The 18244-nt window shown below is 43.0% G+C and overlaps 1 protein-coding gene across 7 annotated transcripts in view; it reads left to right on the top strand.

Moving 5' to 3' along the window:
- The window catches only part of st18 (ST18 C2H2C-type zinc finger transcription factor), a 46495-nt gene extending 42925 nt beyond the window's left edge, over positions 1-3570 (top strand). For 6 of the 7 annotated variants that reach the window (XM_056421703.1, XM_056421702.1, XM_056421697.1 and 3 more), the window contains 5 exons: positions 229-450; positions 635-723; positions 894-997; positions 1098-1244; positions 1370-3570. In XM_056421703.1, coding sequence (XP_056277678.1) covers positions 229-450; positions 635-723; positions 894-997; positions 1098-1244; positions 1370-1510 — 703 coding nt within the window. In that variant the 3' untranslated portion in view covers positions 1511-3570. The remainder of the gene's footprint in view (positions 1-228; positions 451-634; positions 724-893; positions 998-1097; positions 1245-1369) is intronic. The other variant, XM_056421700.1, reaches the window with a different exon arrangement.
- Positions 3571-18244: the final 14674 nt, after the last annotated feature.

The raw sequence follows: 18244 nt of genomic DNA, 5'->3' as shown, positions 1-18244 counted from the left end.
TTTTATCAACATTTGGCTGATTAATCAACGGAATGCTTCACGGATCTTCCGGTCTAGTTGTTGAAACTGATTTTTTTTTTTTAATGATGTGGTTTGTTATTTATTTAGCCCTTTTTTTTTTTTTTTTTCTCTCTGCAGCGTAGACATGTTTATTTAAAATGCAGGTTAGTTACATTTCCTCTGTGTGAGTCAGCGGTGGTTTACAACGTGTATGGGTTTCTCTGGTAGGTGTCCAGTAATGGGATGTGACGGACAGGGCCATATATCAGGGAAATACACATCCCATCGCAGCGCGGGCAGTTGTCCGCTCGCTGCCAAAAGACAGAAGGAGTCGTCCATCAACGGGCTGCCCTTTGCCTGGAAGGCCAATAAACAGGAACTGCCCCATTGTCCCTTGCCTGGCTGCAACGGCCTTGGACATGCCAATAATGTGTTTGCCACTCACAGAAGGTGAGCTCGCCAAACGTCCGCCATTTCATCTCTGAAAACGACACCGCCGCCGCTCTCAACTCTCGCTCTCAACTCTCGTTCACCGTGTTGACGTTGAAGCTTTGTGACATTTCTCCCGCGTAAAAGTTGTTTCAAAAACTGTCCTTTTGTGACCCCCCCCCCCCCCCCCCGCTGCGGCCCACAGCTTGTCGGGTTGCCCCCTGAACGCACAGAGTATCAAGAAGAAGCCCTCGGAGGAAGAGATGATGACCATCAAACTGAAAACCAGCAGTGGTAAGCAACCCCCCCCCCCCCCTCCTCCACCCTGACATGTCGTGTGGTATTTTAAGTATTTTTTACATGCATCTTGCCACAGAAAATGACGATGTTCTCCAGTTTGAACACGACAAAATGAGATCATGATGACGAGGATGATGATGATGATGATGTGCTCCAACCTCCAGGTGTCGAAAACAAAGAAGATATTCAACATTTGGATCACGAAATCAAGGAACTGAATGAATCCAACATGAAGATAGAAGCCGATATGATGCAACTTCAAACGCAGGTAAACATCGACTCTGACGTGTAATAAAAACAATTCGCTCCGCCGACTTATCTTCTATGAATTTATTCATTTTTCCGTCTTTTTTTTCCGTACCCGGAAGCAGATATCGTCGATGGAATGTAACCTGAGGACGATCGAGGAGGAGAACAGGATGATCGAGCAGCACAACGACAGCCTCCTGAAGGAGCTCGCCCGCCTTAGCCAAGCGCTCATCAACAGCCTCACAGACATCCAGCTGCCTCAAATGGTACCGGCCGCTTCTCATTGTCACCTAACCTGGAAGAAATATGAAATATCGCTCGTCTGGGAATCGTCGCGTTCTGCTGCCTTTTCACTAACGGTCCAAATGTGTCTTTTTTTTTCTCGTTGCAGGGACCCATCAGCGAGCATAATTTCGAAGCCTATGTGAACACATTAACTGATATGTACAACAACTCGGAGCATGAATACTCTCCAGAGTGCAAGGCCCTCTTGGATAATATCAAACAGGCTATTAAGGGCATCCATGTGTAAGCTGTAGAGCGAGAGGCTTCTTTGACTTGGGGTAATGGCTCTAGATAGCTCTATTTCACTGAGGAGGGATGGCTTGGCTGCATGTATAAGACGAGGCTTTTTTGGAAATGTGTTTCCCGGTAAAGACACTGCACTGAGAAGAATTACCAGCCACATTTTTAACGCTTTTACCGTTTCTGCGTTCACTTGATACGTTTATCCCGGTGAGATTTTTACCCCTCTTTGCACTTAATTATTTTGTATGGTTTGCTTGATTTTAATCTGTATCTGTTCATGTCATTCTTATATTTATCGCTATTTATTATTATTATTATTATTATATTTGTTCAGTGTATTTATTTCCTTGATTTTTTTATTTATTCCTTGAATTGTAAATGCTTAATAATTAAGAAATATGTTTGACTTTCTGCACATTGTATATTTACATAGAAGCACATTCCAATTTCATGGCATACTTTCACCATCTAGTGTTGAAAAACGTATATTATTATTATTATTATTATTATTGAACCATAAATTGGATCTCTCCCTTCAAAGTAAAAACCTACCAAAATGACTAAGAATCAATATTTTTAAGCATTGCTTTTGCTTTCTTTATTGGAAACTGAATGTATGGTGAGACAAAGTGAACACTGAGATAAAAAAAAAAATGCAATGCAACTGTACTGTACCTTTTCTTTCTGAAACCAGTAACACCTGAATGCAACCAGGAAGTGACACTGAGCAAAAATGCAAATCATTCGGTGAAGTGAATGTCAAGATTCTGCTTTGCATAGAAGAAGTGCAACAAAAATCAAAAAATTCACTTTGTCAAGATGTCTTTTTTTCTTCTTCTTTTTTTATAAATATAGTTATTAAACTGCCTTCTGTGCACACACTTTGGAGTGTGCATATAGTATGTGCCTAAATGTATATGAATCCATAAAAGTATACGAGTACTATGTTTTGTGGTAGGACAGTATTATGTGATGGTGTCTAATTTATTATACAGTACAATTATTTTCATAGGAGGAAAACGTTCCTGATGACTGTTTAAATACCGTCGTCTCAGTAGCTGTAATCTCAGAGGCGGGTTTTGAAATATCACAACTGAGATTAAAAAAGTCTGGTGTTTATTTTATCTTTTGTGATATAGCATGGGAGAGGGGAGGGGGAAAAAGGAAGGAGTGAATAAAAACAACAACATCTATTCCTCTTTTATCTTAAATTGCTTACAAGCCTTAATATTTCAACCATCAGAGTTTGAGTATTCTTAACGTAACGCGTGGGGCAGATTTGAACAGTAGCTATTTAAAAGATAAATAAATCGAGCTGTCTACCGCCACAACTCGCATTTTGGTTTCAATCATTAAATGCAACAACAACAACAAAAAAGGGAAGAAAAAAGTTATGAAAACATAGACAAATGGTAGTTGTTGGCATCAATTGCACTTTTGTATTTAATTATTTTGTATTTTTTGTTCAGCGTACTGCCCTTCAACAAAAAGAGGGAAATGGGACACTACTGTTGTCACGTCACTGTTCTATAAGAAGTTAAACCCACAAGACAAATGACAGAGTAATTCATTTGAGCAATACCTTTTTAATTTCTGCAAAAATAAGTCGTGTATTTGAGGAGAATTCGAAGAGGAAAAAAATTAACAGCAAAAGAGCCAAATTACAGAAAAAATAACAACCCTATTTTATCCAAAAACTTTGAAAAAAAAGAAAGAAATTGACTCAAATTCTTTAAACTTAGCAATCCTTTATTTATAATTTTGTATATTTAATTCCTAAACCACACATTGTTTGCTCAGGAAGTTTTGTGAATAATATTTATTTTTCCCTGTTAGTATTTGATGTTTTGTAATGTGAAATGCTTTTTTTGTGGAACGATATTAGTCCGATATGAAATTGTATTGTATTGTATTTTCTTTTAAATTAAAATGTAATGCTTTTTTTTCTTCAGTTGAAGTAGTTTGTAAATTGAAAACTTCCTATTACTTTTAATATTTCATAATAAACAGATATGCGCTGTGTTGTACAGTTTGTGTATGGTAGAAATAAACTTTTCAAATGGTTGTGTTGTTTCTCAACGCCTCCGAATGCTCGCCAGGCATCACATCTCCTTATGCATTACCACCACCTGGTGGCGAATACCGGGTACTACACGTAGAGTGACAGGGAGCGGTCGATGGGAAAGATACTAACAGCCGGGGTTAAATATCATAATAACGGTTAAAGACGGTGACCATGTAACCGTAACGTCCCGGTGCAGGTCATCCACCTGTCTCACCGTCACCAGATCTCTCTCCACCAGCTGAAAGACACCCGAGTGAGGCTACAATCTTCACTTTATCCAGTTCAGGCCTGCACCGGATGCTCATTGTTATTATCAGTTAATCTCCAAATAAATTCCCAAAATGAATGAATTAATATTTGGTCTATTAAGTGTTGAATCAAAAACATCCTGACATCTCATTACTTCCTTTAGTCCAAAGCACAACTATATATGTAGTTTACTCTCACATAAGACAAATAAAAGCATTGAATCCTGAATATTCACAACTAATATCAGGTCATTTTACTTGACAAATAACACAAACGTCTAATCAATTCTCGTAATAGTTGTTATAAACATATTTATGAAACAACTGTTTGTGTAATAAAAGCGAAACAGGTCAGACGACATGGGAACCACACCAAGATGAACTCATGGATATTCAAAGAGGTGCGTATAGCTCAGACACTAAATATTATCAATATATTGGCCGATCAAACTTAGCACACATGAAGGCAAAGAAACAATAAATATAAAATGAATCATTAAAAAATGTAGTGCTATTAAAAAATAAATAAAGTACGGGTTGAACTCGGGTTGAATGGGGACGCACCGTGAGTACAGACATGCATACGAGGACTATTTATGAGTTTAGTGTATGCTTCTCACTCAACACCACAGAGAAGTACGAGTCACGCCCCCGGGGGGCCGTCTCCCTGTGATGTATTTATTTTGTGCGTCCCGACTGTGAGCGGCTGGGTGCACATATATAGAGGAGCTTTAACGGCCACACGCTCCGACCTCAGCCGACCCCGCTGAAGACGTCTGTTTACGTCTGTCAAATAACACATGGAAATAATATGAGAAGCGAGTGGTGACCACATCCAGGATCTAGTTTGTGTGTTTTTAAAAGTGATATTTTTCCACAAAGGCCTCAGCTGTGAGGACACCGAGGTCACGACCTCAGGAGGAGTTTACATCATCGCTTTACACAAGTCACACACAAGCTTAACCCTCCTGTTGCCTTAGGGTCAATTTGACCCCATTCAATGTGTAACCCTCCTGTTACCTTTATATTTACTGACATATTTTACCCTCTGGGTCAATTTGACCCCAGCAATTAAAACCTCCAGAACATTATTAGAATTAATATTGTTTCCCAAGTTTAAGTGTGAGGTACTTTGTGTTTGTTTGTTGACGACCTAAATAGCCCTTTAAATGTATAAAAAAGTTTATATTTCTTATATGTTTGACACAGTGAAAAACAGCCTGGGGTCAAATTGACCCCAAAGAACACCGACGTTAAACATTGAATGGGGTCAAATTGACCCTAAAGGTAACAGGAGGGTTAAAATAGGACTATTTCGGGAGAAAAACATTTCATATATAACTAAATGAATATATTTTGTCTTCTTAGAGGCATAAGGATATCTGACCTCAGGATTTCCTTACTTGGAGAGGAGGAGCTGGTCTGGATACGTCCGACCTGTTACTACCCCGTGTGACCCGACTAGATCCTGACGTATGAGTGAGGTCCGGCGTTCAATGACTCACTAAAGTCATAATAAAACTATAATAAACACACAATTAAACAGTCTGCATCACTGCGGTGTTGCGCAATAAAAGCACTTGAAAGAGGAAGTCAACAGATGCTTCACGTTTCAGAACAAGCTGCTCTTCACCGAAGGAAAAAAGAAAGATGGAACAATGTTCCTCACGATAAAAAGAGAGTTATATATAAACGCTCCACTGTGAATGCGGGTGGATTTGTGTTCACGCTTTCTATTCTATCAGCTATTTTGTCAACTAATCAACCAGGATGTTGCGTGTCCTCAAATTAACTCTTAATATACTGTATGAAATATTTGATGACGATAGAAAACTACAGGCAGACGTTCAAGCTACATTTTTATTTTCAATGTATTAATAAAAAAATTTGTGATGACAAATTAACGTTTTATTGCAATAATAGCGTTTTTAAAGACAGTTATAATAATAATAATGAACAGGCTCGATATATTAATCATTATTTCTAACCTTGTCAATGTCTTGACTATATTTTCTATTCAATTTCCAATTCATTTGATAAATAAAAGTGAGTTTTCATGGAAGACACGAAATTGTCTGGATGACCCCAAACTTTTGAACGGTAGTGTATAAAACTAAACAACAGCACTTAAAGACAACGTTTGAGAAAATTACAATTAAAATTTAGTGCATTAAAATTGTTTGATTGCCAGTGTAGGGGATTTCAGATATGTATGGAACACATCTGCATCAGTCATTTCCTGGAACTCTTGGGGAAATCTATAAACAAGACTTCAAATAATCAGAAATGTGCTTTTTTAACATAACAACCTTTATTTTTATAAACTCTTCCTTGGTACAGTAAAAAACCGATCTATAAACATAAAATCAGTTCATTGTTTACTTTTATTTGTTAGTGCATGATTTGTCGACATCTTATTTTGAAAAACGGATGTTGTTTCACGTGGTTCTTTCCGCTAACTTTGCAAAACCGGAAGTTGTGTCACGTGAATCCTTCCGCTAACTTTATCAAAACCCTCGCGCGCTACCGATCAAATGCATGTACCGTGAATATCAGTCTATAGGGGCACAGAAATGATTTGTCGGCTGATCTGACACCGGAGATCCGAGCGTCGGCTGAGCTGACCGCATTTCGGCGGGACAGGGACGCCGCTCGGTGCGTGAGGATCCCCTCTGCACTCTGCCGGCCCTCTCCGGGCGCATTTTCTCCGTTGCGATGCGCCGCGATTGAAACGTCTCTGATAGTTCACGCAGAATTTATGTCATCTGATCGGCCGTTTTGAGAACGCCGATCAAAACCGATAAGGGGAATATCGGCCAATATGGATCGGCGCCGATCAGAGAGCATCCCTAATATATATATTTATTATAATTGTTCATCACGGCAACAGTTTCATTCCAAGTCAAACGGACACACTTCCTCTTCACTCCTTTGAAACTTTCACTTTCATTTATGTGGTTTCGCCATATTTGGTCAAACTTAAGAAAAAATGTAATACGTTTTTTTTTTTATATATTAAAAAAAAAATGCAATTACATACCAGTTGGTGGCGCTAAAGCACCAAACTGTTGTTTGCCAACCGCCATTAAAGAAGAAGAAGGAAAAAAATTGTTTGCATAGAATCTGTCGTCATGGAGATAGAACCCATCAGCATTGGCTTTAATGCCCAACATAATATAGTGACATCATCATGACGATGACATCATTCTGCCTGTGCTGCCTTTGATCTGTGACATCACTGAAGGGTGTAAGTAGGAGAGAACCGTTTCAGTTTCTTTGAGAGTTAGAGGAGAAGCACAGCGCAACCAGAGAGAAATAAGCCGCATACAGAGAGAAGCAAACCACAAAGAGAGAAGCAAACCGCACACAAGATCAGATTGATAGCTATGGAGGACATGCATCAACAAACAACGTTCACCGGAGAAATGCAGCTGCCGGAGGCCTGCCAGCAGAACTGCATAATCCGTGATGATAAGGTTAACATCAGCGAGGACGTTCAGAAGATCCAGGCCTGGAGATCTGAGCCACTCGAGAAAGACCTTTGCGAAAGGCCTCGGTCAGGGCCCTGACCGAGTTGATGGATAAGAACAAGACCACGTTGGATCAAACCCTGAAGATCGAGCAGGAGGAAAAGGTTGGAAACATCATCGGACGGTTGTTACCAAAGACGAGTTGGCTGAGGTGATCCAGGCCTGGAGAACAAAGCCACAGGAAAGACCTTTGCAGGAGAAAGGCCTCGGTCAGGGCTCTGACCGAGATGGATAACAACGATCAAGATGGAGAACACCCTGAATATCGAGGAAAAGGAAAGTTTGAAAACATCAGGATCAACTTGATAAATACGGCAGGGTCGGTTTATCAAGAAGATCACCTGATTGGAGAAATGCAGCTGCCGGAGGGCTTCGCAGAACTGCATAATCCATGATCAGAAGGTTAACATCAGCGAGGACGCCAGAAGATCCAGGCCTGGAGATCTGAGACACTCGAGAAAGACCTTTATGGGCAAAAGGCCTCGGTCACCGCCTGACCGAGTTGATGGAGAACACCAGGATCGAGTTTGATAACATTCTGAACCTCGAGCGTTAGAAATAAAACGCGTCTAACTGTTGAAAATGATAAATTGAGAAGAACACCAGCCCTGAGGAACACCAGCGACCAGGAGACTCTCAACATTTATCATCAGAAAACAGAAAAGCTTAAGAAAGACCTTTGGAAGTGGAAGCAGAGAGTGACTTCCCTTCAAAGTGAGCTCCAGACAGCCCAGGTTAACATCAAAGACCTGCTGGAGACCAACGCTTCTCTCAAGGAGACAGTGAACCGGATGCCTCTCGGTCTAAAGGCACCGGACAACACCCAGGTGGTGTTGGAGAAGAACACCTTCCTCAAAACTGAGCTCCACACAGCCCAGATCAAGATCAAAGACCTGCTGGAGACCAACACTTCTCTCAATGTGGCAGTGAACTGGATGGCCCTCGATCTAAAGGCACCGGACAACACCCAGGTGGTGTTGGAGGAGAAGAACACCTTCCTCAACACCGCTCCCACACAGCCCAGATCAGATCAAAGACCAGCTGGATGAAGCCAGCGCACTGGCTGCAGATCACTTTGCAAGTGGAAGCAGAGAGAGTCATATTGGCTGTGACTCAGAAAGACTTCCTCAAAGGGCTCCACACAGCCCAACGCAGATTAAACACCAGCTGGTGTTGGAGGAGGAGAACTCCTCAAAGTGAGCTCCACACAGCCAGCACCAGATTAAACACCAGCTGGTGTTGGAGGAAAGAACTCCTCCAAAGGGAGCTCCACAACCCAACACCAGATTAAACACCAGCTGGCGAGCAGAGACTTCTCAAATGGCATTAACGGATGCTCCGAGTAAAGCACCGCCAACACCCGGGTGGTAGTTGGAGGAGCTAAGACACCTTCCTCAAAACGATTGAAAGACCAGTCACACAAAGATATGCCAGACATCCGATAGACTCAGAATACTGATTGTCTGAGGACAGGATTGGAAGGACCTGGAGAAGGAGGATCATCCCTCAAATGATCTCCACACAGCCCAGTTAAATCAAAGACCGCTAGGAGAGCCAACGACTCTCGATTCGGCAGAACCCTGGCTGCGACAAGCACCGCACCCCTGGTGTTGGAGGCAGAAGAACACGACTTCCTCAAACTGCTGACTCACACGGCCCAGTTAAAGATCAAAGACCAGTGCTTGGAGAGAGACGCTTCCTCCAAGTGAGCATAACATGCTCTCAGTAAACCGGACAAAGTTGTGAGCAGCAGAGAACACTCCAAACTAGCCGAAACAAACCTTAGCCAAGCATAGAAGATCAAGTAGACCACTGGTGTTGGACAGACAAGAAACTTCCTGCAAAGAGCTCCACAGCAGTCAAATCAAAGACCAGGATAAATGCACCAGTGAGATACTGGTGGACAGAAAGACTTCCTCAAATGGACTCACACGCCAAACAGATCAAAGACCAGCTGGCGTTGGAGGAGCAGAAGACTTCCTCAAAGTGAGCTCCACACGCCCAGCTCAAGATCAAAGAGCAGACTCCAATGCGAGCTGAACCTTAGTCTGACACGATAGAACTGGTGTGATAGAGAGAACACTTCCTGAAAAGAGCTCACAGCCCAAACCAGTAAGCCACTGCTGAGAGAGAATCTCCAAGTGCAGCTCACAGACACCAGAAACCAGCTGGCTGTGGAGGCAGAAGCACTTCCTCAAGTGAGCTCCACACGCCCAGCAAGATCAATGAGAAGAACTACCTCGAATAGGAGACAAGCAACTCTCAGTCATCACCAGTGGAGTCAAGGAGGAGACTCTCAAAACACCGCAGAAAACAAGCTGGTTTGGAGGAAGAGAGAATGTCTCAGGCTCAGAAAAAGTCAAAATGCAGTGAGCTCACACATGCCAGACATTCACAAGCCTGTGGAGGAAAGACTTCAAGTGGCTCCAGACCCGAACAAGATGGCAGACAACCCAGCTGGTTTGAGCGGAGAACATCCTACAAAGAGCTGAACAGAACCAGATAGCAAGCCATGTGTTGGGAGAAAACTCCTCTCAACTTGAGTACCGAACAAGTCAACCCAGCTGGTGTTGGAGAGGAGAGAACTCCTCAAGAAGAGCTCCACAAGCAGCCAGGTCCAACAACCAGATCTAGAAAGACCACTCTGATAGTGACGATGGAGAACTCCTCAATGTAGTCCAGACACAGTACAACCAGCTGGGAGGAGAGGACTCCTCCAAAAGACTGAAAGAGCCGAGGTCCAACAACCGAGATCGTTGGAGGACCAACATCTGACTCAGACGAGAACAAGTGACCGGAGCTAAGGACACCCAGGACCTGGACCAGAAGACCGCTACCTCAGGAACAGAACTCGCTAGAAGATCAGCAAGAAACAAAACAACACAGCTCGTTGGAGAAGAAGCTCTCCTCAGGCAAGAGACTCAAGCCGAGATCTAAACCGCCTGGAAACTGGTACCAAAGATCCGCTCCACAAAGACATCAAAGATACAGCAGAGAGGAGGCTAGAGACAACAGAGCTCCACAAGGACACAGGATCAACCTTCTTAGAGACAGAAGATCCTCAAGAGCCAGACATCCAACGCCAGATCAAAATGGTAGAAGAGACCCTCAAACTAGTCAGCCAATGACAGACACAGGCCTAGAACAACAGGATACCTTACAAGAGAGCTCTAAGCGCACACTGCAAAGACAGCAAATGGCCTATCAGGCCTCAATCACTGGATCGCAGCAGAAGACAAAGACCGAAATAGAACTATGTCTACCATAGACTCTTAGTCTAGCCTCTAAACCAAGCTCACCTGGTGGAAAGTGAAGGCTGTCTCCCAGGAACTGCATCCTCACATCACAGCTCCTCCTTGGCTCACTCTGCAGCTCAGAAACTCATCTTACGAAAATGCACTCTCTACTCACAAACAACTCTACCTGTTCCAGCCTCCTAGCCACACAGCTGCAGGGTGTCCTGAAGGAGATCCTCCTTAGTACTCTCACTGACACTACGAGCACTTCCTCTTCACAAACCAAGCATGGACCAACCATGCTCACTCTCAGGCTCAGCATGATCTCATGACACATGTCAAACTTCTACTTCAGTCCTCACTTGTACTTCACAGCTCCACGGCTCTCCAGGTTCTTCACCTAACCTCTGCACATGCTCTACACTAGAACCACCCTCACTCACATCAACAACTCAGCCTTTCTACCTCACTTCACCACTCTAAACGCCTCTTCACACCGCCTTTTCTCTCTCTCACAAGTGACTCGCTCCTAGGACCACCTAACCCGCGTCACCACTACACTTTCTACTTCTCCCTTTACTGACTCAGAACCTCTGCAACGCATCTTCAACATGACCTCACTCATCTCCAAGACTCGCAAACTCAACCAGTAAACCGACCAGCAGACTCTCGTACCTCACTGCACACTCGACCGATCTCAACCAGCCTCTCACGAGCACAGCTGACAACTCACTCGCACTCACTCGCAACTCACGTCTACCTCGAGCACTCACCTACATCTACCGCACACTCGCACACCACCACCAACTCACACACTCGCCGTCTCTCACCGCACACTCACTCGCTCACACTCGCTGCTCGACACTCAACACTCACTGCACACTCACTGCACACACACTCACTCGTACACCGCACTCGACACTCGCACTCCTCGCACTCGCACCTCGCACTCACTCACTCGCACACTCACTCACTGCACACTCGCTCACCACTGCACACTCGCCGCACACTCACTCACTGCACACCGCACACCGCCGCATACTCGCACACTCACTGCACACCGCACACCGCCGCACTCGCACACCACTGCACACTCACACCCTCGCTCGCACACTCACTCGTACACTCGCACACTCACTCGCACACTCGCTTGCACACTCACTCGTACACTCACTCGACACTGCACACTCGCCGCCACTCACTGCATCACTCACACCACACTCACTCGTACACTCGCTCACTCACTCGTACACTCGCACACTCGCACACTCACGCGTCTAGGAAGTCTCTTTAGGTTCCTGTTACCTTTGCATCATGGGATCAAGTGTTGGTGCCACTTGCTCCTCGGAGGCCTGTTGGAGATCTGGCTCTGGAGCTTCTTCAAGCTGGGACTGAAGAAGCTCTCGCTGGTCTGCTGCTCCTTTACTGGTCCTGCAGATTCTGCTGGAGTCTCTCTGTGGAGAGAGGAGGACACTTGGTTGAAGATAGATCGCTCTAGAGTTCTGGAGAGAGAGAGAAGAAGAGAGAAAGGTCTGTAGTCATTGACTTCAGACGGGTTGAGGATGGTTCCCTTCAGGAGACGGTTCACTCTCGCCTCCTTCAGAGGGTTAGGGAAACGACCGGTTGAGAAGCAGCTGTTGATAAGATGGGTGAGAACGGTTAGAAGGTCAGAAGCAACAGCCTGGAGAATGTGAGATGGGATGGGGTCAAGAGGTCAGGTGGTCGGGGCGCTGTAGGTTACTAAGGTAAGAACCTGATCAGGAGACAGGGAGCTGAAAGAGGAAAGAGAGGGGGACGAAGAAGAAGTGTAGTGAGAGAAGATGGATTGGTGAAGGAGGAGCGTATGTCGTCCATCTTGTTTGTAAAGGAGACGACAAAGTGGCTCGGTAGAAGTGTGGAAGGAGGGGGACAGGGGAGGTCAAGGAGGTTGGAAAAGATAGAGACGAGTTTAATGGGTTAGAGAAAGAAGATTGAATTTAGTTTTTTGTAGAATGATCTTTTGGCATCAGAGATAGAGGCAGCGAAGAAGGAGAGAAGAGATCGATCGGCTAGCAGGTCGTGTGCATGGTTACATTTCCTTTCGTCTCTCTCTCGGCGGTAATGAGGAAGACAGCGGCAGAGACGACGGAGAATCAGCTGCAGGTGAAGAAGCCGAGTTGGGAAAGCCGATCAGCGTTATGAAAAGTAGCGCTGGAAACGGTGGTCATTCTGACGGAGTCGATGAAAGTCACCGAGCTGCGTGAGCCAACAGGCGATGAGATGAACCCAAACACGAGGGCGTTAGATGTTCAGACGTTTGTGTGGTGTCCTTGGGGGGGCGGGGGGGTCTTTTAGTTAACTAGTTCCTGTTGGATTGCAGCAGCGTTCAAATAGTTAATAAAAAGGCTTCCAGGTCTCTTCGAAGGATTCACTGGAATATCTGAGTCCAAATCTGATGTTTAAAAGTTGTATATGATTTAGGATCTCTTTTTACTGTTATGTGTCGGCGGGAGAACGTGTTTCCACTTCAAAAGTACGAGGTGTCTAGCTAACGGTGTCGTGAAGGCCAGGAGGCGTCGTCCTGCCGATGGCAGATTGTGTGGTTGTGTAAACGAGTCACGTGAATCCGCGAAAAGCCACAAAAGCTCAAGCGGGTAAACTCAGGCAAGTAAACGCAGCATAAGGCGCTGAGAGGATTCAGAGTTGATGTGAGATGGGACCGTTGAGAATTTAGTACCGATGTCAAAGAAAAGACTTTAAGGTGTTTAAAGTTGAAGTCATACGCGGGTAAAGCCATGGAGATAAGCCGCTAAAACTCACAGGAGTAAATGCAGCTTAAGGCGCTGAGAGGATTCAAACTTGTATTTGTTTTATTTGTTTTATTTTATTGTAATGATTTTGCAAACACAAGAATGAAGAATAATCCCACTTCCAAGAAGTTGGGGTTTACAGAACGTTACATTCAGTCGTTTGGAAAAATACAAATACAAAATCAGATGGGACCTTTGAGAATGTAGTACCAATGTCAATGAAAAAGACTTTAAGGTGTTTAAAGTTGAAGTCATACGCGGGTAAAGCCATGGAGATAAGCCGCTAAAACTCACAGGAGTAAATGCAGCTTAAGGCGCTGAGAGGTTTCAAACTTTTATTTTGTTTTGTTTTGTTTTATTCTTTTTTGTATTTTCATGATTTTGTATTGGGGGGGGGCTTTTATCAGTGTTGTCACGAATGCCAATATATAGGAGACGACAATTTCAGTTTCTAAGAGCATTATTGAGTATTTCGGCACAACACACACAGAGAACCAAACCGCACAGAGAACCAAACCGCACAGAGAACCAAAGTGCACTCAGATAAGATCAACTTGTTAGCTACAGAAGACATGTATCAACAAACAAGTCATTGGAGAAATGCAGCTTTTCGCGTAGAAACCCTGCATCATCCATCAAGAGAACGTTACCCCCAGTGAGGACGCTCAGAAGACCCATGCGTGGAGAACTGAGCCACTGGAGAAAGCCCTTTGCGGGGCTAAAGGTCTCGGTCAGAGCTACGACCGAGATGATGGATAAGATCAAGTTTTATAAAACCCTGAAGATCGAGGGAGAAACATCAAGATCCAATTGATAAATACGGAGGCTTCCGTTGATCAAGAAAAGATATACTGGAGGTATGCAGCTGCCCAAACAATTTGCGCAGAACCCCTGCATAATCAACCAGAAGGTTGTTACCATCAAAGAGTGGGCTGAATTGATCCATGCGTGGACGTGGACAACTCAGCCACTCAACAAGCCACTGGCGGGGCAACAACAGGCTCGGTCAGGGATCTGACCGAGATTATGGATAACAACAAGATCAAATTTGATGAAACCCTGAGGATCGATCCGCAGGAGAAGGTGGGAGACACCAAGATTAGTTTTATAAATACGGAGGATTCCGTTGATCAAAAAAAACATTTAATCTGAGATATGCAGCTGCCGGAGGCAGAACCCCTGCATCATCCATCATGGGAACGTTACAACCAGTGAAGACGCTCAGAAGACCCACGCATGGAGAACTGAGCCACTGGAGAAAGCCCTTTGCGGGGCTAAAGGTCTCGGTCAAAGCTACGACCGAGATGGTGGCTAACAACAAGATCAAGTTTGAGAACACTTTGAATCTCGAGCGGTTGGAAAATAATCGTCTGTGACTAAAGAAAAGACTTCCCTCCAAACGGAGCTCCACACGGCCAGGTCAACAACAAAGACCGGCTGGAGACATAGCAGCTCTGAACGAGACGGTGAAACAAAGGTCGCTCGGCCTTTTGTTTTGTTTTTTATTTTATTTTTACTGATTTTTGTACTGATTTTTCAAACACAGGAATGATGAGTAATGCCACTTCCAAGAAGTTGGGGTTTACAGAACGTTACATTCAGTCGTTTGGAAAAATACAAATACAAAATCAGATGGGACCTTTGAGAATTTAGTACCGATGTCAAAGACAAAAACTTTAAGGTGTTTAAAGTTGAAGTCATACGTGGGTAAAGCCATGGAGATAAGCCGCTAAAACTCACAGGAGTAAACGCAGCTTAAGGCGCTGAGAGGTTTCAAATTTTTATTTTGTTTTGTTTTGTTCTTTTTTTTTATTTTTATGATTTTGTATTGGGGGGGGGGGCTTTTATCAGTGTTGTCACGAATGCCAATATATAGGAGACGACAATTGCAGTTTCTTCGGGCATTATTGAGTATTTCGGCACAACACACAGAGAACCAAACCGCACAGAGAACTTTAAGGTGTTTAAAGTTGAAGTCATACGCGGGTAAAGCCATGGAGATAAGCCGCTAAAACTCACAGGAGTAAACGCAGCTTAAGGCGCTGAGAGGATTCAAACTTTTATTTCTTTTATTTCTTTCATTTTACTGTATTGATTTTGCAAACACAACAATGAAGAATAATCCCACTTCCAAGAAGTTGGGATTTACATAACGTTACATTCAGTCGTTTGGAAAAATACAAATACAAAATCAGATGGGACCTTTGAGAATGTAGTACCAATGTCAATGAAAAAGACTTTAAGGTGTTTAAAGTTGAAGTCATACGTGGGTAAAGCCATGGAGATAAGCCGCTAAAACTCACAGGAGTAAACGCAGCTTAAGGCGCTGAGAGGTTTCAAACTTTTATTTTGTTTTGTTTTGTTTTATTCTTTTTTTTATTTTCATGATTTTGTATTGGGGGGGGGGGCTTTTATCAGTGTTGTCACGAATGCCAATATATAGGAGACGACAATTGCAGTTTCTTCGGGCATTATTGAGTATTTCGGCACAACACACACAGAGAACCAAACCGCACAGAGAACTTTAAGGTGTTTAAAGTTGAAGTCATACGCGGGTAAAGCCATGGAGATAAGCTGCTAAAACTCACAGGAGTAAACGCAGCTTAAGACGCTGAGAGGATTCAAACTTGTATTTTGTTTTGTTTTATTTCTTTTATTTTATTGTATTGATTTTGCAAACACAAGAATGAAGAATAATCCCACTTCCAAGAAGTTGGGGTTTACAGAACGTTACATTCAGTCGTTTGGAAAAATACAAATACAAAATCAGATGGGACCTTTGAGAATGTAGTACCAATGTCAATGAAAAAGACTTTAAGGTGTTTAAAGTTGAAGTCATACGCGGGTAAAGCCATGGAGATAAGCCGCTAAAACTCACAGGAGTAAACGCAGCTTAAGGTGCTGAGAGGTTTCAAACTTGTATTTTGTTTTGTTTTGTTCTATTCTTTATTTTTATGATTTTGTATTGGGGGGGGGGGGGCTTTTATCAGTGTCGTCACGAATGCCAATATATAGGAGACGACAATTTCAGTTTCTTAGAGCATTATTGAGTATTTCGGCACAACACACAGAGAACCAAACCGCACAGAGAACCAAAGTGCACTCAGACAAGATCAACTTGTTAGCTACAGAAGACATGTATCAACAAACAAGTCATTGGAGAAATGCAGCTTTTCGCGTAGAAACCCTGCATCATCCATCAAGAGAACGTTACCACCAGTGAGGACGCTCAGAAGACCCATGCGGAGAACTGAGCCACTGGAGAAAGCCTTTAGGGGCTAAAGGTCTCGGTCAGAGCTACGACCGAGATGATGGATAAGATCAAGTTTTATAAAACCCTGAAGATCGAGGGAGAAACATCAAGATCCAATTGATAAATACGGAGGCTTCCGTTGATCAAGAAAAGATATACTGGAGGTATGCAGCTGCCCAAACAATTTGCGCAGAACCCCTGCATAATCAACCAGAAGGTTGTTACCATCAAAGAGTGGGCTGAATTGATCCATGCGTGGACGTGGACAACTCAGCCACTCAACAAGCCTTTTGGGCAACAGGCTCGGTCAGGGATCTGACCGAGATTATGGATAACAACAAGATCAAATTTGATGAAACCCTGAGGATCGATCCGCAGGAGAAGGTGGGGGACACCAAGATTAGTTTTATAAATACGGAGGATTCCGTTGATCAAAAAAAACATTTAATCTGAGATATGCAGCTGCCGGAGGCAGAACCCCTGCATCATCCATCATGGGAACGTTACAACCAGTGAAGACGCTCAGAAGACCCACGCATGGAGAACTGAGCCACTGGAGAAAGCCCTTTGCGGGGCTAAAGGTCTCGGTCAAAGCTACGACCGAGATGGTGGCTAACAACAAGATCAAGTTTGAGAACACTTTGAATCTCGAACGGTTGGAGGGGGGAGGGGGAGGTGGGAGGGGGAGGGGGGGAGGGGGGGCCTCCTAAAGAAAAATGGCACTGGTAATGGTACTCCTGGTTTACTGGGATGGGGTTCGATACCCTGAAGTGTCGGTAATCGGCTCACTGTTGAGAATGAGAAACTGAGCTCCGCCTTGAGGAACACCAACGACCAGGAGACTCTCAACTTTTATCAACAGAAAACCGAAAAGATCTATTTATTAATTTATTATTAGTTTTATTTTATTTAATTCATTTAATTTATTCATTTAACTTATTTAATGTATTCTACTTATTTAATTTAGTTATTTTATTTATTATATTCATTTATTTATTTTACTTATTTTAATTACTTATCTTATTTATTCATTTCATTTATTATATTCATGTATTTATTTTAATTATTTATTTTATCCTAGTTAACTAGAAATGATTATAACCCACAAGCCTTCAAAAGAACAAAGGCACTGGTAATGGTACTCCTGGTTTACTGGGATGGGGTTCGATTCCCTGCAGTGTCCGGCTACTTTTTTGGCATAAACGTGGTTTAATATTTTTATTGTCACTGTTTTTGAAAATAGTGTTTAACGCTTCCTACATTCACTAATAAGTGAAATACTCCAAAGTTTGACTGAATGAAACAATCACACGTTATCGAGCATCATGAGACTCTTTATATGTATATATATATATATATATATATTATATATAACATATAATTTAAATCAGTCCAATAGAGATAACTTAAAATACCTGAAAGGATAAACAAATTTAAATAAACTTCCCATGAGTTCTTCTCTGTAATGGATGTAATTTCCTTTGTTGTGCAGTAGACAATAATAATAATACTAATAACAAATCAATTTATTCTAATTAATAATTGGCCACACTTTACTCTAGAACCCTGATATGAACATATCAATATAAATATCTTGATATGTTCATATGTCTAAAT

Source organism: Pseudoliparis swirei, chromosome 8 (assembly GCF_029220125.1).
Source record: "Pseudoliparis swirei isolate HS2019 ecotype Mariana Trench chromosome 8, NWPU_hadal_v1, whole genome shotgun sequence".
NCBI lineage: Eukaryota > Metazoa > Chordata > Actinopteri > Perciformes > Liparidae > Pseudoliparis > Pseudoliparis swirei.
Note: the sequence above shows the minus strand (reverse complement) of the source record. Positions and strands in the feature narration are given on the sequence as shown.